We start from the raw sequence: 27,332 nt of genomic DNA on the forward strand, positions 1-27,332 counted from the left end.
TAGAGTGTGAATAAGATCATATCCTACAAAATCTTAAGTTACTACCAGGTTATTTTCTCCTGTAATAAATCCTATAGTCTCTCACAATAATATCTATAATTATATTTACAATATTTGCAGGCCACTCAATTGGTTCTTCCTTAGTTATGAAATTAATATTTATTTCTGTGATTTATAATTTACTTAAGTCAATTATTCACTCTCTCCGTTCTCAGTAGGAAAATGCTATTATTGAATATCCAGCAAAGTAGGACATGGTCTGAGCTCTTAAATCGTCCAATACAAAAATGGTTATATAAATTATGGTACAATGGAATGTTCACCCAGGCAAATTAATTTTCCATTCCCTTACTCTAATTCCACAGCATTCCATACACAGCACTTATCACAGTGATTATTCATATTTATGTTTGTCTGAGTTTCCCTGAAAACTAGGAATTCTTCAAGTATGAAATATGTTTTTGTTTTACATTCACATTGCATTTCAAAATAAAGCTGAAACAATTTTTGTTAATCCTCTAAAACAGCACTTCTTACAGAAATTAAAGGAAAAATGTAACTTGCCCTATTCTTTTAGCTTTTAAGTCAAGGAAACAAGACTCGGTGAGGACTAAATGTAAGCTACGTAGAGGTCGTAGCTTTCGTTCATGACACCTAGTTCTAAAATTTAACAGCTTTGTGGTCTTAGTGACTCTAAGTAGTTTAATGAGGTTGCAATTGTTTGAATTTTTGCAGACTATGGCGATGACCTTCAGCAGGAGGATATAAATAACTCCCACATGCTTAGCGTTCCAATAATGGAACACTAGGCATAAATGATTTAACCACTTTGAGCATTTCTAGGCTCTGAATGCTTCACTGGATAGTTATGAAGATCAATGAGGTAATAAAAACAAACCACTTTTTAAACCATAAGATACAAAGCATGACTATCAGTGGTGTTAGTGGTTTTGCTGTCGTTGTTTTTATATCTCCAAATCTGGAGTTTTCATATTAGGAGGAACATGGCTGGGTGATCATTATTCCATATTTCAACGTAAACTTTTTAAAAAGTTATGGGAGAAAAAAAAGCATGTATTTTTATCTTACATGGAAGATCTTGTAAGCAAAAACAACTATGTAGTTAAAACATTGCTAAAAATGTAAACATCAACATACTTTGAGCTATGTTGATTCACTGTTTTAAGTATGATGCCCCGCTTTATAAACAACTCACCAAATAGTCCAACTGACTAAGTTATTTTCCCACTGAATTTATTGACTTACAGAGCTGACTGGTGGTTTGGGACTTCAGACTAAAATTTTTCTTCTAAGCATTGGCTGGCAGCATACGCTGTGAGTTTTCAGCATAATAAAAATGAGCAGCATTATGATCTCTTTCTTTGATAAAAGATAATAGAAATGTTTGCCTTAGCTCTGGTAGAAGCCCTGCCATTGGCTTTTATTCCTGATGACACTACACAACCTTTCCTATGACACTTCAAAGATATTCAAAAATTTGCATAATTAACAAGTCAATTCAACGTGATTCTTTTTCCATTAAGATGAAAAATGAGGCATATCACTATCGATAATGAAAGCAAATGCCTGTCATTACTCATTCTCTGCTGCCATTTATCTTAGACAGACTTGTCTCAAAGCCCATCTGAAGAATTCAGTGAACACCACAGGTGATGGTCCATAAAATCCATGGGCAAAAACATCCTCCAAGAAATCTTTGCATGTTTTGAAACTTTTAGATTTGCGTCTTCTATAAATCTTTCATCCAACACTATGTTGCCAAAATCAATACTATGGCCTATAGGTTTACGCATTAATTCATCACATATATTCCAGACATTGTGCCAGGCACTTGTAATAGAGTGGCAGAAAGACAGAAGTGGTACCTGCCATCATGGTACTTAAAGTCTAAAATAGATCAAAGTAACCACATGTGTACCATGCATCTGGCTTTACAGACCAGGGAACTGAGGCTCAAAGATGTTGTTTTCCCAAGGTTATAAAGTCAGCTAGTGAAAAAGCTAAAATGTGAACCTAGGTTCTGGTGGCTATAAAACTATAAAACATTGTTGCTCTTAAGATATGAAATAAAATTCTAATGATCACAATTCAAGTAGTTGTGAAGAAAGTGGGAAAAATAGACTATAATAAGAAAATGTGAAAACCTTACCAGGAATTATTTAGCCAAGTAGAACCATCCTATTCAGAAGGTACAAAATCTTTAGTTCTTCTTAGATAAAATTACACACACGCAATACAAGCAAACTTGTTTGAGTTGATTTAGATATGCTCAAGCAAAGCTTTGCACTTTGTTATCATTAATCCCTAAATAAGAAAATATGACTGCCTCATTCCAAAAATATTAAGTGATCTCTAGAAATTAACATAATGTGGAAAGATTGGTTTTTAGAAATGAAGGGATAAAAAAAGGACTTGAAAAATAAAATGAGATTTTTCCTCACTATTCTCTGCTTCAAAATCTCTCATTCCACTCATGTCTACTATAATCTCCAGTTAGAAAATTTTTCTAAAGTAACCGCATTTCACTCATTGTTCAACAACTTTCATTTGTTCCCCATTTTCTACAATATAAAGCTGAAACTCCCCTAAGTGTCAGTTAAGGCACTCTAAAATATGGCCCCATGACACTTTCAAATAATTTCTATGCTTCATACAAACTGGTGGGTTAATTTTTCCCCAACATGACAGGAGCTTTCTCCACTTCCTGATTTTGTGCCTCCTTACCTGAAATGCAGCTGTCCTCATCCTATTTATTTTGTTCCTATTCTTCAAGAATTGATTTTAAACCAACCTTTGTTGATCACCATGGCTTCTGAGGATCTGTTAGACCTCTGAAATCTGGCAATTCTTCTAATCACTCGGTAGTACCTGTGACACTGTGCATTGCTTTATTTTACATTAAAATGTAAAACCTCTTATGCTCTGGGAACAGCTGGAAGGCAGGAATTATATCAGATTCATTTAACCCAGTAACTAGAATGCAGTTGGCCTTCAATGTGTTGGCATTAATGAAAATAAAGCATGCATATGGCAGGCATACATAAAAACCCAATCATTTGGTTGTAGCTGCTTGAAACAATGTCTTAAGGGGACATATGAAGCCGGGCCACAATGATTGTTGTGAGAATTTAATGATGTCTGCTGTGGACGCAGGAAGGGGCACTTGAGCCATTGGTTGGTCATCTCCTACTTGAGGGCCTCCCTTTATAATAAAGTAGCATGAAATATTCCATAAAAGAACAGCAATGATTTGTACTTTACTTTAAAATCAATATCTTATTGTATAACTTTGGCTCAAAGTTATAATAATGTAAATTTGGAATGCAAACTTTAAAAATTGAAGAAAAACTAAACAACTCTCTAGAGATAATTTAGCTTAATGGTTCACAGACTTTGCTGCATATTACAACCTTCTGAAAGGTTTAAAAATTCTGATGTCCAGATCACACTCCTAATAATTAAATAAAAATCCCTGGAATTGAAGACAAGTACTTTTTAACTCCTCAGATTATTCCAATATGTTTCACTGTTGAAAAACAATTTAATATTCAATAGCCTGGCATAGTTCTAGCAAGCTCACAGGCGATACTGATTCTTCCCAAATGTTACCAGTCAATGAACCAAACGTTGCTGCTCAAAGTATGAACAGCATCTTCATCATCTGGAGCTTGTTGGAAAGGCAGAAACTCAGGCTGTATCCAAGAATTAATGAATCAAAATTTGCATTTTAACACAATTACAATGCATTTAAAGTTTGAGAAGTGCTGTGTACTTGGTTCTCAAAGTGTGGGCCCCACTCCAGACACACTGATTCAAAAAAAAAAAAATGATTTCAGAGCCGTTGTTCTAGAGAACTTGGATCTATGAAGGGAGGCTGCTGTCTTCCTTTGCATCTCAGTAGAACTTTTCTGCTCAGATCATCAGTAGTGTCAAAGACTGTGAAGAGACCATATGTAACTGTACATTCCAGCTCCTTCAGAGGGAAACTTCAAGTGCACTGGAGGTTAATCCTATCTAAGTTAGACTTTGATAAATTCTCCCAAAGAAAAGAAGGTTGGTCTAGGGCCTAAAAGAGTGCTAAAACTACACTTCCTACCCAATTTGTCAAAGCTCTACTCAAGTCCTTCATTTTTCCCGAAATTGCTCTTGATCACTCTTCAGTTAGCATTGATCTCTCCTGCTGAGACTTTCCAAGGCATCTCCTAGCATAATGGTACATTTTGATATTATTAACTTAAATCTCCTACATATTATTCCCATTTTCCAGATGAGAAACTCTGGTTTTAAAGTGTTAAACTAACTGCCCAAGTTTATCCACCTATAAGTGGAGATACCCTTATTAACATCCATGATTGTCTGTCCCTAAAATCCTATGGGCTGTTCCTAACACTGTTCTGCTTCCTCAAGTATGGGAAATGATCCTGGTATATACTATAGAAACAGCAACAGTAATGTTTTCTGCTTATACCTAAGTATCAAGGAGCAAGGAATACTCTTTAGGATATTTTTAAAAATTCGATTATAATACTATGGAGTAGGCTTAATAGTGCTGTACATAGTTTGACACAGGTATATGTTCTACATTCGGACTCAATATCAAGGGAAATAGATGTACTAAGTGCAGCCTCACTAGATCTTGGCTGGATGTCTGTTCAGTACCAGTTTATCTAGGCTGTTGAATAATACATGAAAATATATATACCCATGCAAACACACACATCCTATCATATATATGAAATATGCAACCAGGTTATTTAAGATTTTTAAAATTAATGTACAATGGTTTACTATCTCTAAAAAATATTTTAACTTACATTTTAAATACATCAAAGACTGAAGAAAAATCCTTGCAAGTTCACTGTTTAGCCTGTCTAAAGTAAACCACAGGAATATTTTAGAACTAAACCATGTTCCCTTCTTAATGTCTGTTAAAAGTGTTGTCTGAAGAATGCAGAGGTATGATTTAAGAGATTGTTTATTATCCACTGAGAAATACTAACCAAGAAACATAAATTCAAGATACAGTGTAAACTAGATGAAGGTACTAACATTGGAACTAAACTTGCTGAATTCAAATCCTGGGTTTATTATTTAATATCTGTGTAGCCATGAACTAATGATTTAAACTTCCTGTGCCTCAGTTTACTCATCTTCAAAATAGAAATTATTATAGTACCTTTTGTAGGGTTATTATAAGAACTGAGTACAATTTCAAAAATTTTCAGACCTGTACTAACCAGTTAGAAAGTATTCAGTAAACATTAGTTATTATTATCTGATGTCCCCAAGTCAAAGATTAAGAAATAATGCTTGTTACCTACATGATCATTTTATTTTCCAAATCCTCCATTCCAAATATGTAGTTCTTCTTTATGCTTCATGGTAGTATGCCCTGAAAAATGCTAACCTATATGAGCATTCATTTATAATTTATACCTTATTTAGTCAGTGGCTAAAAATAGTGCTTAATCAAACCAGGGACATATAAGAAACTCCACTGTAATTCACCAAGAATACGGACAAATCTATACGCCCTTGCAATCAATAACTTATGTTGAAGACAGAGCACAGGATATGGTATAGTAGAATTAAATTCTACTTACACTACATGGGGCAAATCAGCTCTCATTTTAGAGCCTCAAAGTAAGGTAATGATTTTAGAAATTTTAAAATAATATCTAATTCTCACTCATCGAAACTTTAATACCCTTTTGCACTACTTCAAGAAACCCTCTGTTTTTAGTTTCTTATTCTTGAAACACCTGAGTGTATATTTTCTTTTTTCCTGAAACATATGTTTAAATTTACACTGCTGCCCATGGTTGAATAATAAAAGCAATGACTCTCTCTCTTACTGGCAAATATACCATTTATATATTTTCAGAAAATGATGTCTCTATAATTATCACCATGAATATATATTCATGTTAACATTTTGAGAATATATGTAACACTGTGAAAACATCTTCTTTTACTACTATTGCTATAGAATTCACTTTTCTAGACTAAGCATACTCAATTTTCTTCTTATTTACATAATAGACAATGACTTCTTTACTCAACCCTTGAATTCTCTTAAATTATATGTCATTCTCAAAACAAAATGCAAGCATGATCCAATTAGCATTAATTTTTCAAGCTGGGCATTGTCACACGAAGTCATATTCATTTTTGATGGCATTGATCTGTGAATTGACTTTCACTCATTTATTCAACAAATATGGAATACCTAATATGTGCCAGGTATTCTTGTAGGTGCTAGAGACATAACAGTGCAAAATGCAGACAAAGCTCATTGCCCCCATGAAGATTACGTTCTTATTAAGTCTTTCCAATTCAATGGTATAATAATTATACTATTGCTATTACCAATGAACTCAGGCCAACACTGAGATAAAGCAGGTATAATCAATGTCCTTAAGTAGTTCATAACTAAAAAGAAGTCAGCCAGTCATATACCCAATAAATACATACAGATGGAACAGCATTAAATTATAAAGGATGTGCAGTTTGTTCAGAGAAAACAGCAGAATGTACAGTTAAATCAGAAATAGGTTTCAAAGACAAAAGGCTTTTAGAGGATGGCATAATTAGTGGAAGAAATAACAAAAGCAAGTATAAGATAGAATGAAAAAACTGTGTGGTATATATAAGTAATTTATTTTAGTAGTAAGAAGATGTAATAAAACAGGTACATTAGATAGTGGTAAGGGTTCTACCAAGAACCCTTAAAGAAGAAGGGTAAAGAAGAAGACAAAATTCAAGTAGCCAAAGGAGACTGAAATATTGAGGATAGGGACTGAAATGTATATAGATTATTCAGAAAAAGATATTTTTGAGAAAATGCTTCCTTTTCTTTTGAGACAGCATCTCGCTCTGTCACCCAGGCTGGAGTGCAGTGGCACAATCTCCACCACGCCCAGCTAATTTTTCTATTTTTAGTAGAGATGGGGTTTCACCATATTGGCCAGGCTGGAAGGCTTCTTTTTTAGTGAGGTATAAGGACTATGAGGGATTACACTGTTTAGATATTTGAAAGAACATTCCAGAAAGAGGGGGATAGCTGGTCCCAATGCCTTCAGGAAGGCACATGGTTGGTGTGTTTGAGGAACAGCAAGAAGGCCAGTGGAAAGAAAGAAGAGAGATAACAGGAGGGACGAAGTAAGGAAGCAATGGGTGAGATTATATAAAATGTTATTGGTCGTAGGAAAAAGGTCATTGACTTTTACTCCGAATAATACCTGATGAAAGGGACTGAGCAAAGAAGTGAGTTGATTTCATTTTATCTTTTAACTGGGTCACTCTGACTTCTGCGTGGAAAATAGGCTGAAGGGGGAAAGCCTTAAGTAAAAAGACTAGTTAGAGAGCTATTGCAAAAGTCCACAGAAAGAGGAGAGTAGCCTGGACTAGAGAGTGCCAATAGGGGTATTGAGAAGTGCTTGAAATCTACATACATACACATTAGAAGTAGAGGTGATTTCACCACTATTTTCCAATTCAGTGGAAAAACTACTATACTATTTGCTCTTACAATTTTGCCCTCCTTTGTAATGTGTTTAAAATAAAAAGTTTCCCATTTTTTGAAGGTGAAAACAAAAATCATTGTCAACTTGTCGGCTTGCAAAATTTCAGATCTATCGGAGATACTGGTTATTACATTTTCTAAACATCTCGTTTTACGGAGTAGAAAACAAAGAATTCATTCCTCAGAGGAGAAATGGGGGGTGGGGGCACAAACCAAGGAACACTTGCAAAATTTCAGATCTATCAGAGATATTGGTTATTATCTTTTCTAAACACGTCATTTAACAGAGTAGAAAACAAAGGGTTCATTCCTCAGAGAAGAAATGGTGGGGGCGGGGGGGGCAGTAAACCAAGGGACAGAAAGTTTGTGGGACTTAAATAAGTTCACTCAGCTATTTAGAGAAAGAACCTGGACTGGAAACCAGGCTGTCTGACTCACAGCCCAAGCCACTTTGTCTTACAATTGGTGATATTTAAGGGATTTAAGCTGTTCCTTTAAAGTTGTGTTGTTATTTTGATTTAACAAACATTGAGTGAAAGCCACAGGTATCTCAAACATAAAAATCTTCAGGGCCTAGGCAGGCAGGAAAAAAATGTGGGAGAAAAGTAGATGGGTCTATTTCTTAAATATAATTATTCCCCGCTCCCCAAGCTTGCCAGCTAAATGTAACACATTTGCAGCTCTTGGGATTTTGGAAAATCTCCATTGTTCAGCTAGGCAGAAGGGCAAATAAGGAAGTCATACTCTAATAGGGAAAACACAAAAGCAGATAAAGAATTGCAGTATAATGCTACTTGTGCAGCTACAAACATATGCATAAGCCTCAAATACAGTAAGGTGAGTGAGTGTGAGGTTTTATATAGGGGCAGCAGTTGAGACAAGATGGCTAAAGACAACCTCACATGGACAAAAGAAGCAAGAGTTGAGGAGGGTTCTGAAGGGTGAGAGTGGCTTGCCAGGTGGATAAACTGGCAAAGACATTGTAAGTGAAAGAAATTTATACATGTAAAAGCTCCAACATATCTAACTCTGTGATACAGGCTGACCTATATCACTACACATATATTTTTTCTTTTTTGTAATTCTCCAAACTTCTGTTTGATCATGTATCTGTCCAGAATTGAGCCTTGGCTCTCTTCAGGTAATAAATCAAAATGTAACAGATTTCACACATGTTTAAGGTAATAGAAAGTTTGAATTTCAGTGCCTACAGACCTCTACTTTCCCTATTAAATTAGGAGTCAGATCCCCATAGAAATAGGCTTCGCAGTCTCAGAACAGAGATTCCATCTTCATTAGCAAATGTGAGCACTTCAAATCCTGGGGGCAGAGGAAAGATGCCAGTTGTACTTGCTGCAGTGCATCCAAATAATCTGGATGGCTTGTCAAAACACAGATTTCTGGGCCCCAGCCTCACAGTTTCTGATTCAGCACGTCTGGAGTGATGCTGGAAAATGTCTATTTCTAACAAGTTCTCAGATATGGAGATGCTGCTGGTCTAGGAACTAGACATTTTATGTGATTACTGACTTACACTTCACTACCCACCAGTGTAAACACCTTCAAATTTTCCCATTTAACACTAGCTGCCACTGCTAAGAATTGTTTCTGTTAAAATGGTCACTGTGGATGAGCTCCTTGCAAACAAGGGGTCTTTCATCCCTATTGATTAAAATAATGACAGCAGATGACATTTATTAAGAATTACTATGTTCAAGTTACTGCTTAAAGCACTTTTCAGGAATCAACCCATTTAATCTACACAACAGTCCTGTGATCTAAATATTATTATTGTGATTTAACAACTGAGAAATTTAAGACGGGGGGGGGGGGTTAAATAACGAATCCAAAGGCAAAAAATCTCAAGTCAGATCACCTGGACTCAAATTCTGGTTCTACCATTTATGTGTGCAACTCTAGATCTTTAAACACACCCTGAGAATATCACACAGGGATTTGCAAACTGATGATTTCCTTCCTGCTGGTAACATACCTTTCAGAACAAAGGGTATTTAGGGAAATGGAAGCTGTCAATCAGTTTTTCTGAGTATACTTTTACTTCTCTATCAGAATTAAATAAAAGACTATCAAAAGCTTAGTGATTCTTGGCTCCTGCAATTTTGTGCTATCCAAATTTGTATAAATCAAAGAAAGTTTATATTACTTGCTCAAAGCCAAAGCACCAGTCATCACATAGAGCCAAAAACAGATCAAAGACAACCTCAGTCCTCAGCTCTTTCTAGGAATACACTTGGTTAAGTAGCTCCAATAAGATTCTTAACTACTATGTATTCTATCTAGAAATATGCCCATAAAAAGTCATAACACAAATAGAAAAGAATATAATTTCAAATGACTCATGTTTTGCTTTACTGACCAGAAAGATACACGGGAACAGAAGTCTTATGATCAAAAATATACATAACGTCAAGAAGCAACTGAGGAATTGAGGCTAAAAAATCTGGGGAAGTTATCCTATTACGTGTTTATGTAAGGGAGTAAGGGGAGAAATAGGGGAGGGACAGTGGGGGGTGGGGAGTTGGGGAGAGATAGCATGGGGAGAAATGCCAGATATAGGTGATGGGGAGGAAGGCAGCAAATCACACTGCCACGTATGTACCTATGCAACAATCTTGCATGTTCTTCACATGTACCCCAAAACCTAAAATGCAATTAAAAAATAAATAAAAAGAAAGAAAATAATTAGTGTTTGGTCAAATTTTCCACAAATATTATTTGGAGGCACTATCTCTAAAATTAAAACACAGTCAACGAAAACACATTTCTAGCAAATTTAGAACATTTATATAATATTTTGTAGTACCTGAATGCTGTTATAAGAAGAAATACAAGATTTCATTCATAACTTCTCCCAACTAACCATTTGGATCATACTTCTGTTCATAGTTTAGCAATAAAAGCTTCTGCTGACTTTGGCTGTGTCTATATACTTGTGACTTGTGGTATTAAAACATCATATGTTTGGTATTGTATAGAAAACACAACTGAATAACTAAGCTTTTACATTTCCAATTGGTTTTCTGAAAATCAGACACAGATCATTTTGAAATGTGTGTTGATCCAAAACTCATGGTGAATTTAACACATTCATAAAATCTAAAGAAACTGTACTCATAATTGATAAGAACATAAAGTATTAGAAGTCTAGACTGAGAGAACCTTAAGAAGTAAATTTCAGGTTAACTAAATATCAAATAAAAAAAAGAAAGAATACATTACTAAAACAAAACACAGGAGATTGTTTTTTAATAATTTTGGATAAATACAGCCTTTTTAAATGGGAAAGAAATGCTGAGGGCAGGAAAGCATATTTAAATAAAACAAAAAAAAAAAAAAACACGGAAAAAAAAAAAAAAAAAAAAAAAAAGGAAAAAAAAAAAAAAAAAAAAAAAAAAAAGGTAAATCACAACAAAGAACTGAATTTTTAAATACAGATTTTTTAAAAATAAAAAAGGACATTTCATAGAATCAGATATAGGCAGACAGTTCATAGGAAAGGAAGTACAGATCACCCTCAAATAAGTGTTTAATCTAACTCATAATTTAAAAAAAGAAATTAAAATTTATATGTTAAGGTAACAAAGGATCAAGTTTTGTTTTGTTTTGTTTTAGACAGGGTATCACTCTGTCACCCAGGCTGGAGTACAGTGGTACAATCTCTGCTCACTGCAACCTCCACCTCCCTGGTTTAAGCAATTCTTATGCCTCAGCCTCCTGAGTAGCTGGGATTACAGGCATGTGCCAACATAGCCAGCTAATTTTTGTATGTTTAGTAGAGACAGGAATTCAACAAGGTGGCCAAGGCTGGTCTAGAACTCCCGACTGTCAGGCGATCTGCCCACCTCTGCCTCCCAAAGTGCTGGGATTACAGGTATCAACCACTGCAACTAGCTAGAACCAAAAGTGTGCTAATACATTTTGCTGACTAGATGATAAGGAAACAGACAGTCTTAGAGTAAATTTGCATAAGGGAGAACCATTAGGTAATATCTTTCAAACTGAAGAAGGCACATACCATTGGCCCAGCAATTCTGCTTCTAAGTAACAATCCTATATTTATATATATGAAAAATGACTTCTATAGGAGGATATTCTTTATAGCATTGTTTGTATTAGCAAAATACCTATAGGAAATTAGGTATTTAAATTATCGATTTAAATATGTATTAATATGGAAAAATCTTGCAGATACACATTTTAAGTTAAAAGAAGGTGCTGAATAGATAGATCAATATAGTAGATAGATATAGACAGAAGGATGGATGGATAGATATTGTACATGTTGATAAGTGCACAGACTGTATCAGGAAAATACCAAGAATGTGACCAGGTGGCAATGAAGGGGTGTGAGAGAAAATTGTTTTGGACTGTGTCAACGACTTCTAATGAATATCAGAAACACACCCATGGTTGAACAAAGTTTGTTTTAACAACTCTTAGCAAGGAGGAAAAATACACACCAGAGCAGAACTGGGGTGTCTTAGCAAAAGAACGTAAGGAAAGATTTATAAGATTTGGGTGTGTGTCAAGTGGTTTTAAGGAGGGCTCAAAGAAATGTGGATCTGCCCCAGATTGGATGCGCTAAGGATGTGGGTGTAATTCTATGGCTACTATCTTAGTAATTCTTTTCTAGAAGGCAAGAAGAACAGAGCAAGGTTAAAGCTGTGTTTGGTAAAGAAGTAGCAGCCACTCATATAATCTAGGACAGAGACATATTTGGTCATTTGTAGTTTAGGAAACATTTTTGTTTTTGTCTGTGGTCAGACATGATTACAAAGTTTGCTTTTATCTTGACCCATCATGTCTCAGTGGCTTTGTCTAATTTCAAATGTTGAGAAGTTGTCTATATTCAACAGAAGGAGACCAAGTCTTCTTGGGAGTGCCAAGCCACCTTCTGGCTCTCAGAGACTGTTTTGCTATTTCTCAACTACACGCCCTTTTGTGCCTTTGCAATTTTGTACCATGCACTTATCTATTTAAAATAATTTTTAAAAGAACATCAGGACTAAAGGAGACCTTAATAGTCACTGAGTTCTGAAACCATAACCCCGCCACCACCACTTTGCTTCCTCCTCCCGCACCAAGGGGGTTTTCTTATAAACCCCTCCCTTTGCCTCAAGTGCCACAAGGGCATCTGCTTGAGTATCTCCAGTCTCACCATTGTACTAACTTGTCAGGCAGCCCATTCCATAGTCAAATAGCTCTCAATATTTTATTGTTCAGAGGTAAAGAGAACAATACATTTGGTTATAATATCGTCATTGTTTCCTCCCTAGCATTTTTTGACCTCTTGTTCTATGGTAACTCAGGAAACAAAATAATTAGCTTTTTAATTTTATGTAAAATATTCCTATTAATACCCTCCAAACTGCCATTGTCTTTTTTTGTTCTAGTGTTCCAACACAGTTTTGCATTTTTTATCATTACATTTGCAGAGATTACTATCTGTTACTGCCGACAAATCCATTTGTGTTTTGTACTCAATCACATATAATTAGTCTTTTCTTCATGAACAAAAGAACAGGTGTCTTTATCAATTCCGTGCAAGATACTATGGTAAGGTTGGTTAGACCTAATGATGTCTAGTGAACCAAACAACACATTTCTGACAGATGTTCATAGTAACAAGATTCTTTTTTCAAACAATCAACTGCTTCTACTCCTACACACACAAAGTAGAGAAAGAAAAGACATTTTAACAACTTAGAGGCTTATAATTTTTCTATAAAAGACATGAGTAGAATTTAAATCCTTCTCTGATATTTTTGCTTCTAACCCCCACTCTGACAAAGTAAGTGTAAAATTATTTGTTTTTATTTGATATTCGTCATTAAAATATATGGGGAGAGGGTCAGAAGAAAGCACATTAGTTGAAAAGCTGGTCAAATTTTAATAAAAGCTGTAGCTCTCTGTAAATTTCCTGATGTTGATCATTATGTTGTTATATAAAATGGTACCATTAGGGGAAGCTGGGTAAAAAGTGGAACTCACTTTTATTACTTCGTAATTTTTCTGAAGTCTTAAATGATTTTTTTAAGTTAAAAAATATGTGGTTAACAGTATTTTAGCCAATGACATATACAAACTTTTGTACATATGGATAGAGACATTCATTCATGTAGTCATTCGTTCACTCACTTTGTATTGAGTGCCAACAATGTATTGGAGACCATTCATTCTAGGTTCTAATGATGCATAAGGCATCAATCAAAATCTTTTCACTAATGGAACATCCATTCTTCTGGAAAAGAAGATCAAAAATAAATAAACAGCAACAATATGTATTTCAAAAAGCGGTGTATGCAAATAGAGAGTTCCAAGGTGAGAAGTGTAATTTTTAAGGGAGTGTTAAGGAAGGCATCTTCAACATTTATAAGATAGATGTTAGCAGCACTATTTGTAGTGGTCTTAAAATAGAAACAATAATTATACACTAAAAGGAAAGTGAATAAATATGTCTGTCTACATTCATACAGAGGAATATTTTACAAAAATTGAAAGAAATAAAGCAAATATATTATCAAATACAAACCTCACAACCATAATATTGGGAATTAGAGTACACAGAATATATTTATAATATTCTAACATAAAATATTTTAAAATATGCAAAACAATATTAACTAATTTTTTTTCTTAAATTGCATGTATATGAGATATACAGAATTCCAGGGAGTTATTCTATCTGATAATGAAGGAAAGCAATATTCCATCAGGGATATCACAACAAGGAGGTTCAAATATATTGATATTTTTAATTAATTTTAAAGCTAGTGCTAAGTATCCAGATAAACTTGTGTTAATTTTTATATTTTGTACACCTAATTTTAAAAACAATTTATTAAAAAGTACGTGCAGTAGTTTATCTTAATAAAATATTAGTTTAAATTTATGAGTTTGGAGAATTTTTTAAAGTACATATTTGACACAATGTATGCTCTCTGGTGTGTGTGTGTATGTGTGTGTTTGTGTGTGGTATACATAATGACATTATGCTAAGATATATATGCATGGAGGAAGGTACAAATGTATACCTAGGTGCAAACTTACACTAGCAGTTGACCCAGCATCAGCAGAGCAAGCATTGTCAATTATTTTCCTAGAAAGAGTGAAGTAAAGATTTGTCCTAGTTTGACCCCACACTTGCACTTCTACCCTTCTGTCTCTCTGCCCCATGATAAATGTCATGCATTTGCAAAATAGTTGGCTGGGTTAAGGTAGCATTTTGTAGAATAAATATGGCTAATTGGTTTCTTGGGGATTGATTGATTCTATCTTCATCAATTTATAATTTTTCAATTTTTTAAAAAGTTAGATAGATGGTGCTGACAGGGATGTTGATATATCATCATCATCTCCAGTCATCTCATTTTATAGAAAAAAAAAAACAACCCTGAGAACTGGTAATATCTTGGACTTAATGCAGATAAGTGACACAACTAAGTGGTTCCCTGACTACTTCATCTGTATTTGTAGCCTCACTAAATCTACATTCATGTACAGATGTAATAAGCGAGAATATATGGAGAGAAAGTATCCTGATTCTTCTCTACTTAATTGAAAGCTTTAATCATTTAAAAAATGCTTTCACAGAAACACAAACTGACAATTCAAACCAAAATCGGCCAATCAACAACTAAAAAAAAAAAAAAAAAAAAAAAAAAAAAAAAAACCGAGAGCAAGAAAGCTGAAATGAAATTCTTTATAATAAGGTCTTTTCTTTATTGTAAATCACATTTTATATGTGTAATATTAATTGCACAGATAATAATTTAGAAAGGGAGGACAAGAGCATTTTCATTCATTAGGTATTTTGAAGTTTTCTTCAAATATTTCATATCAATTTAAAAGACATTTCACTATAAAATATCTGGCTTCCTAAATTACTTTATGCAGTTTGGTAGATTATTAGCCTGATCACAAGATGACATTCATCAGAATCACAACTTGTTTGGACAGATATCAGTGAGCATTTATTGTGTGCTCAACGCTAAAGATCTAGCAGTGAAGACAGACAAGTGTTAGAAAAACAATATGGCATTGTACATAATTTTAGAATGACATAAATTTACCTTCAGTTATCCATATATGATTATGCAAAATTTGAAAAATACAAGAACTAACATTCTTGCTTCTGGAGCTTGTATTTGAAATTTTTATAGACTGCAAATTCATTTTGTCATACCTTGAGGATTGCACTTAGTTTTTGAACTTGTCAACTCTACAGTTAGATTACTTAAAAACTATTTCCAGAGATAGTGTTATTAATCTTTGAATGCTCAGCATTTTCATTTCCCCCAAAAAACTGTTTAATTCCATTTCAGGTCTATTAGTGTTCATTATCTTTTTATATCATATATTTATTATATATACTATATATATTCATAATATTCAAATATAATTTTCTTTTAAAATCAGCAATTTTGTCTTTAACTAACATAAAATAACATATATATGTTATTTATACCTATATATATGTGTATATGCTCAGTGTTTAACAGGTAATTTTTGTCTGTCAGAAATTGTGTTCTAAGAAATATATAACTTGTTCATTATTGAACTATAACTTGTTCATCACTTGGTTCTGGGATTTAAATACCATCTTGTGTTGGAAGATATGCTTGTATTGTTCCTATGAGTGTTTATCATCATCTTGCCAAAAAACACTGTGATGGGAGTATATTCTTGCCCACTGACCAAATGGAATACCTTTAAGTCTCTTATCTTCTCTTAAGTGCATACCCTCTCTCATAAACTGTATCTTTGCTGTAGGAAATCATTGCAAGTAGGATAAAGAAAAAGACCCTAGCTTATTCATAGTTAAATAATTTGAAAGGCATAGTTTGGTAAGGCAGCTTAGCAATGCTTTAAGTATAAGATACACTGGGCCATACATTTGATTTGTAATCAGATTGTAAGAAGCGAATGTTTCTTACTGTAGTCGCTGTTTTCGTCCTTGGTCCCATCAATGGTACCATCTGGGTGCATCTGCAGGAAATATCCCTGCTGGCTGAATAACCTTGTCACGATCCCTTTCAGCTGGGGTTCTGCAAAACAAAATAATTATTCAAATTTTTATTTGGCTTATAAAAATGCACACTTACAAATTGTTAAAAAAAATCCTGTAAGTAAATACATAAATGCCAATAGCTTCAATATTGAATTACGTGTTTGGGAATTGAGTATTTCAGCAACATTATCTATGCTTTTTTCCATCGAGAGGTAAAGCCATAACACTTTTAGCAGTAAACTAAATGCAAATAAATAAAGGCTAATTATGATTAGGAAAACACAGAGACACACTAAAAAGTGAATTATTTTGCTCCCTTGTGCATCTGGTGTCTGACTACAAGATTTTACCAAGTTTATGGTCCCATTCCAGAATTATTGTTTAGGCCAAAAAGCCTCTGTAATTACTAAAGTTTCTAGCAGTCATAATCAGGTCCATAAGATTTCTATTTCTGTAGGATGTCAGCTGTCCATCAGAAGCTCCTGGGTTTTGAATTTGTAATCAAGTTCAACCAGAGAGAATAGTTTGGATGAGAACCACAGGCAATAGCAAAACTCCCGTGGCCATGAGATGTCACTGGGAAATATGTGAAAATGCAAATTTCACCTTCACTAAATACTTCACCAGAGAGGAGCCTCAGTATTCCAAAGGTCATTTCTCTAGTACAAAAAAAAAAAAAAAAAAAAAAAAAGTCAAGTCATACATATTTCTCTAAGTATTTCAGCCAGGATTGCTCAACTTTTAAAAACTCTCTAAACACAAATACCTTCAAACTAACCTTTGTATAACACATTTGAATTTTTCTGCATCAGCTAATATAAATATATAAAGCTTTCTCATTGCAGTGCAGACTGCCAGCAACAATCTAGTTTTCACCGCATCACCATTTTTGTCTCTATTGTTGAGCAAAAATGAATTATTCTAGTGCACTTATAGCTCTAATTATTTCATTAAAATGAGGAGAAAAAGATAAATGCTGCTTCCGGTGATAAAAATTGAGGCAAAGATGGAAATCGTATGATTGCTAACGTAGCAACATGGTATCCTCAGAAGGACAATTGCTGAATTTAAGCTAGTCAACTTCATCTTCCCTCCATTTATTCAACTAATGTTTACCAAGACTGTCTTTTTTTGGCCAAACAATACGGTAGGCACTGTGTGTTACACTGAATACATGTATTGATGTTTATGTCTAAAGGAGAATTCTAGTTAAGCATTTAATGTGATTATTTCCTTGGGAATTGGCCTACACACTCTAACAAGTGTCTACAGTTGGGACTTTTGCACATGTGACTTGATCACATTCACATTATTTGGGAATATGGGGAAATGCCTCTGTTAACACACCTTTTTCAAAGCAGTCCTAAGAAGCAAAAGAGACGTCAAGAAAATCAGGAATGAGGGAGCAGGCTAATGAAAAAAGAACTGAACTGGAAATTAGGCATTCTAATTAATAGGTTTGTACTGTCCTTATGAGTTAAAAAAAATTCATTTTTTTTAAGACAGAGTCTCACTCTGTTGCCCAGGCTGGAATGCAGGGGCACAATCTCGGCTCCCTGCAACCACCGCCTCCCGGGTTCAAGCGATTCTCCTGTTTCAGCCTCCTGAGTAGCTGGGATTACAGGTGCACGCCACCACAACTAGCTAATTTTTGTATTTTTAGTAGAGAAGGGATTCACCATGTTGGTCAGGCTGGTCTCGAACTCCTGACCTCGTGATCTGCCCGCTTTGGCCTCCCAAAGTGCTAGGATTACAGGTGTGAACCTTCGTGCCCTGCCAATAAATTCAATTTTTTTAAATTTGTGGGTCTCAATATCCTCATCAATAAAAATCTGGAAGTTAAACTGAATGATTGTTCCCTCATATGAGTCTCTATTCACTTTAAGCATATTAGAATCCTCTGCCTTGAGTGGTGGCAGAAATAGAAGAATGGATTTGTCTTTAATGCGTACTCTCCATAGGCTCATCCAATCCCACAACTATGGACAAGTCAGGGAAATACATGACTAACTAACGTCACTGCAAACAACTCTCTGTGTGCCTCTGCCTTTGGCTACCTGGCTGACAGGTAGCTTCTGATGTGGTAGAATCACCCACGGATTTGAACCACAAATGCTGTATGGCCCTGAGCAACTCATCTAACATCTGAATTTCAAGTTTTTTTTAATCTATATAGTAAGATAAAACACAGTCCTACCCTAACTATGATTATTGCAAATTTCACATGAATGATGAGAGAGTATGAACTAGAAAACCCATAAAATATACATCCTAATCAAAGTCTAATGTTTCAACTATGAAAATCAAGGACGTGGTATAAGGGAGGTAAAAGAAGAATTCTGAGAAAAGAATATGTTTACTCTAGCTTGTGCTTTAGTGAAATATTAACTGAGCTTGTAAAAGCCACTAAAGTAAACAGTGGGCTAAAAGGAGAGGATAGAAAATGATAGAAGAGAGCAAAAGGGTAACTGTCTTACAAGTCATATTTTACTTCTAATCAGCTTGAAAGTCACTTTAAGAAGTCATGGTTTTATTGGTAATGAGAGGCATGACAGCTTAGTCATTAGTGCCTGTAAATGACTGTTTGTTTCCTTCGTGCTCCTCTTTCTGTACCTGTAATTAAACACTTCTTTTGCCTTGGTGGAGCCATCCCTCTGTTGGAGCCCTGGGGATTCGGGTTGGTAACTCATGCTCAGGATAATGAGCATCAGACTCTGAGCACCCACCTCTGACAGTAGTACCACAACAGGCCCAAGAGTCTGTGTTTTAATTATGTTGTGATATGTGAAAATGAACATCCTGCATTATAGGAGTTTCAAGGAGACTTGACCATCTATTGAAAAAAAATACCCTGAACATAGATGTGTTACAGAAAGCCGTGTAGCCTGACTGGCATTTTACACATCTATTACCATCAAGTCCTACCAACCTTTCCAAGTTCAGCTCAACATCACCTCCTCCATGAAGGCTTGGCTATCATAAGTGAGGATCTCCTTTATAATGGGGAAAACCAGAACATGTTTTGCTCTATTTTAAAGAAAGGAGGTACAAAGTGAGACCACTTTTCAGCACATCCAGCATGCTGGGTACATTCAACTAACACACATTTATTTGTTAGACTATGCTCGGGGACCCAAGATGTGAATAAAATATTTGCTGTCCTCAGGGAGCACCCAGTCTGATTCACGAAACATATTTATGTATAATACTAGTGTGGGAGAGCTGATAAATGAGGAAGTGAAGCACAGTGGTGTGATGGCACCAAGGAGCAAGGGACCAGTTCTGTCTGAAGGTTGGGATGAGGCACTTCATTGTGTGGAATGTCCTTCCTCTGATTTCCTTGCCTATGACAATCCTATGCTGGAATAGGTAGGATTCCATTCCAGTGTAGGATTGTCATAGGCAAGGAAACCAGAGGAAGGACATTCCACACAAAACATGGCAACTCTAGGAATGAGGCAGAGTCTGATTAAGACAGAATAAAGAAAAAGCGTTCTCAAGTGCAGACACACAAGTAAGTGCCTGTTCTCAACAAACGTTCATAGCACAACAGTGACACTAAGACAAATAGGGTCAATGGAATAAGTTTTCCATGAAGCTTTTTTTTTTCTCAGTTTATATGACTCCTGGATTTTAAAATTATGCTCTTCCATTACTATTTTTCTTTTTTTAATGAAATGATGGCTATATTATTAGATGGTGGGGAGGAAGGGTTGGTTTGTTCCCTTTTGTGCTCTAAAGTGGTGTGGCAAATACTGCTAACATTTCGGTGAAATCCATTTCCTCTTTTTTCTGGGCACCCAGCTAGACCATATGTCCTAGCCTCCCTTGCAGTTAGGTTTGGCAGATGAATGAGTGTCATATGGAATGTAAGTGGAAGTGATGTGTGCCATTTTCAGGCCAAGGTTTTTTAAAAGCAAACATTCTCCTCCACATTCTCTTTTCCTTAACACCGGCCAGATTAAGATAACATAGCCCTAGGGGCTACTGAAGCAACAGAATGGAAGAATGTTGGGTCCCTGAATAACAGGTAAAGAAAAGATGACAGCCATTGAAATAGCTACCTTGGACAGTGAAATGAATAAGAAATAAATTTCCATTGGCTTTGCACAATGTGCTTTGAACTTCCTTCCAAAAAATACAATATGGAAAGGGAAGGAGTGAGTAATATTATGGTAGAGAAACCTAACAAACAAAGCACTATCTCAGTCAGGTGATCAAGGTTAATATCGACAATTATAAAACATGCTGATATTATGTACTCTTGAGATTATGTGATGAGCATAGCACTTTACCTCTGTGATCTTTCTCAAAAAAACCCACGACCTCAGTCTAATCATGAAAAAAAAATAGACAAATGCCAATTAAAGAATATTCTACAAAATACTTGACCATTACTCCTCAAAATGGATTGTTCATAACACAAAGAAGCGATAAATGCTTGAGGTGACAGATAATCTATTTGCCATGATGTGATTACTATGCATCATATGCCTGTATCAAAAAAACTCATGTTCTCTACAAATATATACGCCCACCATGTACCCATAAAAGTTAAAAATTAATTTTTTTAAAGAAAACCCTATCAATGTCACTGAAGAAAATGAGTGTCTAGGAAAAAGTCATAAATAAAAGGAGTCTAAAAAGACATGACAACTATATGTAATGGGGCATTCTGAATGAGATCCTAGAGCTGAAAAAGAAAAAATGAAGGAAAGCTGAATAAAGTATGGATTTTAGTTAAACATACTGTAATGATAGATTCTTAACTGTGACAAATGTCTCACACTAACGTAAGCTGTTACTATGGGAAATTGGATATAGGGTATATGGGAACTCTGTACTATCTTCGCATCCCCACAAATTTAAAAACATTCTAAAATAATAGGTTTATTAAAAATACTAAGTACAGCCAAAAAAGCAAGTAAGAAATGTTTTCCTCAAAGAGGCTGAATGATAAAGAACGTAAAGGATAGGTCCTCGAGTTCAATACCACTTCCCTTCAGGATGACATGGCAGTTTCAGCAGAAGGTTTGAATTCAGAGCCACTCAGAAGAACTGACACATGCGGGAGCTATCTAGACATTCCTGCTGGCTTGACAGTCCATCTAGTGCTATGGAGCATTTCCTAGGTACACAATGGAAACCCAGAACAGAGACAGAGCCAAGCGGCCCTGACAACACATCTCAGGATGAATATTCAATTACAGGAAATAGTATGAATTTAGACGTGGAAAGGGTAGACACTTTCCTTCATTAACTTCAAAGGTAAAAAACAAAAAACAACAAAACTCTGGCTCAGAGAGACAGTGTCTTTTCCAAGGTCACACAACTAACACACGGATGAGTTCAGACAATAACTCAGTTCCTATATACTGAATGGACATCATCCTTTCCTTTCCAAAGAGCAGCCAAGACATAATTCTTACCATATTAATGCTGAGGGTTTGGGGAGCAAGAAGGGAGAAGAGAGGAGAAAAGAAGGAGGGGAAGAGTATCTAGTTGTACATCAATTATTAGAGTACGGCTTGAAAAAGAGAAGCAGTTATAGAAAACTGTGCAAGAAATATATATATAATATACATATTTTAGTATCAAAGGTTTTATATTTATATATATATATATATATATATATATATATAAATATAAAACCTTTGATACTAAAATCGTCTAGGGCCAGCATAATCACATCTATCCAAACCTTAAAGAAACTGTCTACATATAAACTCCAATCTAAAATGAAAACTATTGTAACAGTGATGAAAGTTATGTAATGGAGAGCATATCTAGAGAATTAATAATACTTTTATCAACAATGACCATATTTGAACCCAACTCCTTCATGGCAGGCACTCTTTTGATAATTTTACTATGGTTTTATTTATTATGCAACAACTGACTATATGAGGTACTCTTTTCTCATTTTTCAATTTTTGTTGAAATTCAAGGAAGCTGCATCGCTTTTACCCAAGGTTACAGAGCTAAAAACGAAGGGGCAGGTCTAGCTTAAGAGTCTATTGTGACAGCCACTCTCTAGCACTGTTTGGTCACTTTTAAAAGAATACCGGCAAAACTGGAACATGTCCAGAGGAAAGGGGGCCAAATAAAGAGGGAATATATGACTGACACATGAAGAATGGCTGAATTTACAGTGGCTGTGCAGTCTAGAAAAGGGAGGATTTGGAGAGCTGTCTCCACATTCTTGAAAATCCCAAGAAGTAAACAACCAATTTGTTCTCCATAGAGATAGACCTAGGGCCAATGGGTGAAAGTTACAGGAATGCAGATTTAAAAGATCTTTCTGTTAATTGTATTCAAACAGAGAACAGGCTGCCTAAGGAAAGAGTGAGTTTTCCTTCACAGACATAACCAGGAAGAAGCAGAAAAACTACAGATCTGAGCAGCTGTAAAGGACACGGATGTCTCCAAAGACCGAGACTATCTGAGTGAGAATGAAAGGTCCTTTCTAACCCTGATGTCCCGAAAAGCTTTGGGATAAGCCAGATGGTCCAGTAAATACAATTTCACTTTTCTGTTTCCATCGGAAAATGCACTGTTCTTTATAAATGGTAAACATGGATTGTGGAGTAGTTTGATGGGTTCTTTTAATCAGTCTCTTTGGGTTTACAAATGGGCCTTTGGTATTAACATTTAATGTTGTCCACTTAAAGGAACTGAGATTGAAGAAGCTGTTAAATGTAATTCTTGACAAGTGGTTCTGGGGCATTACACTGATGCAGACTTCAAAATTAGACTGTTAGGGCTAAACAATGTTCATAAGCAAATACATTTGTGACCAATCATAACTAAAGGGTACAGACTAGGGCATATTTACATATCATAAATCAAAGTCCCAGACAAAACAGAAATAAGCTACAGTAATCATTTGAAAAAGGATGGAACTTATCTGGACTTCTCAATACACTGAAAAATTGCAACTATATTGAGTTATGGGGATTCATTAAAAATATATGCTATTTAGTAAAAGAGAAGCAGGCCTGAGGCTCCTCATTCACTTAACAGACTGCAGCAAACAGACCTAGAGGAACACCTTCCAGAAATGAAAAGATAAGGCTGTATGTGTCACTGTAAGCCTGGCAGAAATCTGCTCTGTGGAGTAAAATAAGTCCCGTCCTATCCCTCATCTTCAATCTCCCCCTCGGACAAATGAGGATGACAGACACCATCAGCAGTTACCTACCTGAGGGCCAAGACCCTCTCCACAAAATGCTAACATCCCAAGGTGATTCTGTTACTAAATGCATATCTATCTACTTGATCGACAGATACTACTGGCACATTTTATTTTTAAAAAATGAATATTTATTAAGCAGCAGACTTTGCGACAGATATTCTTCTGAGCACAGGGGATAATCAGTTGTGTGCTGCTACTAAACCAGCTTTACCCCACCTCCCTCCCCTGCCAAAAAGACAGAGCAGAAAAGAAAATCCAAAACTGGACTTCTATGAGATGACTTCTGCGGTGCAACAACTTCATGTATAACTGTAAAACTACTACCTGACATCACTGAACATAGATGTGAAGCTGAAAAGAGGTGAGCACCATCAGCTCCAGCTCAACACTGAATACGATAGAGGATAAACATAGAGTGTGCATTCTAGTAGGGAGACGGAAAATAAACACATAAACAATATATAATAGAAGGTTAATATAAGTGCCCTGATAAAAATGAAAGCAATAAAAAAAGAGCATGCAAGGGATGGATGTGTTATGGTGGACAGACCGAATAGAAGATAAAATCACAGGAGCCTAAAGGAAGAGAGGAAGGAAACCATTAAGGATATCTAACAGGAATGCATTTCAGGAGCAGGGAGCAGCAAGTGTAAAGTAATCCTAATACTTGTCAAGATTAAGAACCAACAGATGAGAGGCTCTCTGAAGATCCTTCCTCTATGCCAAGAGTCCACCAACTATAGCCCTGTGGCTGCCACTGTTGTTAATAAAGTTTTATTAGAGCATGGCCATGCCCATTCAGTCATGCATTGCCTCTGGCTGCTTTCATGCTAAAACAAAGGTGAGCAGTTGCAACAGATACCCTAAACCCTGAAAAGCCTGAAATCTTTACTAACAGACCCTTTAAGGAGAGTCTGCCAGCCCTTTCTCTACTTGCTTTCTCTTGCTTCTGTTGTTTCCTCTGCCTGAAATGCACAACCCCTGCCTTCCTCCTCTGCCCAGGAGTCCTTCAGAGCCTTCTAAGCACAGCTTTCTTCCACAGGGTCTTCCCTGACACCCTGAGGCAAAATTAATCACTCCCTCTTCAGAGCTCCATTGTGCACGGGTTAGGAGAGCTGTGTGCTCTTTTAGAGCGGCTTGCTTACACCTCTGTCTCGGCGGCTGAACTATGAACTTCTCAGGGCAGAGAGCTTATTCATCAACTCCATACCAGCACCTAACACAGTGCCAGGCACAGGGTAGATAAGGAGTGTGTGTATGCTGAAGGAATGAAAGTAATAAGTTATACTTGGCATTTTCCTTTGTCACCTGTGACTTTCAAAGGAGCTTTTCATTTGTATAAAGAGCTGTTTAATATAATGTCTCTGGCCTCCAGTGCGTTTCTTTCGATTTTGTCCTGAACGCTGATCACAGTCTGACAAGCACAGCAGCCTCCCCCATAAACAGTCTCCAAAAAAAAAAAACAAACAAACAAACAAAAAAAAAAACAGTCTCCAAAGCCCTGAGTTGCCTCACACTTCAACGGAAATCGAGTGACCTTGAGACAGGCAATCCTTAACCTTCATACTGTCTCAAAGCTAAATCCAAAGAAAAAACCCCTGCATTTTTGGAGTTTCCTCTTCAGCAAAGCAGTCTGGGCTATAGAAGACAGGAGACAGAGGGCAGGACACCTGAGCTAAGATGTGAAATGCCAACAGGGACAAGGTTTTTGTACTGAGCCAATTTTATTCCTCGTAGCATTAGCCCCTTTCTCCTAGAGTCTTCTTTGTAAGATACTCATGAAAATTTAAAATAACTCCAGCACCATTTATTGACTTCCGACATGCACTAGGTGCTGGGTACAAAGATGAGTAAGATGCAATTCCTGCCTTGAAGGCACCCACGGCCTCATCAGGGAGACACATACACAACTAATCATTATAGCAGTGAACATGAAAAGTGCTGTCATAAATGAACAAACAAAATGCCATGAAATCACAGAATGGGGATGCTAATTTTACCTGGGATGGCAGGTTCTGGGACAAGAAGCAGCTACAAAAGGCTTTGAAGATGAAGCATCATTGTATAGTTAGCCCAAAATAGGCAGGAGGACTTTGCTTTGAACATCACCAGCAGAGGCAAGGGTACAGACGGATGCATGTACTTAGCATGTGCGGGGACCAGGTATGTAGATGGGTGTGGCCAGGGTGAAGGAAATACAGGGGTGTATACAGAGGCTAGAGGTGACAGCAGAAAAGAAACAGGATCTAGGACACTTCAGGGTCCTTAAGCAAAGCTATTAACAAGTTTTACTTTATTCTTTAAATCAATCATCTCCAAACTTTTCTAATTATACATCTCTATCAGTAAATTATTTTAAATCTGCAGCCTCCAAATAAGTACCTTTATAATTTGTGTCACGTGTATGCACCACTCTGTAAATTATGTGTATAATATAAATCAAAAAAGGAATTTTTAAATGAGATCACTGATAAGCACAAACAAAATTTTTAATTGGCAGACATGGTAGTGCATACCTGCACTCCTAGCTGCTCAGGAGGCTGAGATGGGAGGATTGCTTGAGCCCAGAAGCACAAGGCTGCAGTGAACTATGGCTGCATCATTGTACTCCAGCCTGGGAGACAGATGAGAACTTGTATTAAAAAAAAAAAAAAAAAAAACAAAAAAGTTGTAATAGTATTTTTTTCATATGCCAAAGGCTGTCAGGCCCCACATACTTCAGAGGCCAATGCATTAAGCAATGGGAAAACTTGGAAGGATTTTAAGTCAGGGGCTAAAATTATGAGGGTAGTATTTTAGAAAGTCAAACTGAAGAACAATAGTGAAGACAGAATTAAAATGGGTAACACTGTGGTCATGGGAGCCAATAGGGAGCTATTCCATATATTAAGGGCCCTAGACTGGGCATGGTGGCTCACACCTGTAATCCAAGCACTTTGGAGGCCAAGGTGGGCGGATCACCTGAGGTCGGCAGTTCAAGGCCAGCCTGACCAACATGGTGAAACCCAGTCTTAATAAAATAAAATAAAATAAAATAAAATAAATAAGGGCCCTAGATAGGCACTGGCAATGGAGATGCAAACAGCTGTCAGCCAGAGGACTGACTGTGCTCGGTGTGCTAATGTTCCAGCCACCTTAAGGATGAAAGTCTCATTTCAGTTGTAAATCCAAATCCCAAATCCGAATCGCAGTCAATCATCACCTTCCTAAGGGAGCCCTATTTAAATGTAGAATATTAATGAAGGTGTGGGTGAAGAAAGCTTAATGCAGGCAGTCTCATGAAGCCTAATACCTTCTTGCCCTTTAAGAATCTCTGTTCATAGAGGGGAGTTTGATACTGGTCAACCTCACCGGGTCAAAACTCCTCGGTCTTTCTTAAATGACCATCGAGAGAAGCAGACCTGGAATGAACATGGCTTTCCAGGCAGCTTAAAAATGACTGCTGGCGACTGCGGATCACAAGACACTTCGAACATGAAGATAATTCTAAAATCTTAAGATTTCAGAGCCAGAAAAGCCATTCAGGACAATCTAATTCAAGGCTCATGTTACAGATGAAG

General features: G+C 36.1%; 1 protein-coding gene across 3 annotated transcripts in view; it reads right to left on the reverse strand.

Annotated features, from left to right (window-relative positions):
* The window catches only part of FGF12 (fibroblast growth factor 12), a 577,089-nt gene that overhangs the window by 191,537 nt on the left and 358,220 nt on the right, over window positions 1-27,332 (reverse strand). For all 3 annotated transcript variants that reach the window (XM_017526634.2, XM_017526632.2, XM_017526631.2), the window contains one exon: window positions 16,504-16,614. In XM_017526634.2, the coding sequence (XP_017382123.1) occupies window positions 16,504-16,614 (111 nt within the window). The remainder of the gene's footprint in view (window positions 1-16,503; window positions 16,615-27,332) is intronic.

The sequence above is a fragment of the Cebus imitator genome, unplaced genomic scaffold (assembly GCF_001604975.1).
Source record: "Cebus imitator isolate Cc_AM_T3 unplaced genomic scaffold, Cebus_imitator-1.0 Scaffold43, whole genome shotgun sequence".
Classification (NCBI taxonomy): domain Eukaryota; kingdom Metazoa; phylum Chordata; class Mammalia; order Primates; family Cebidae; genus Cebus; species Cebus imitator.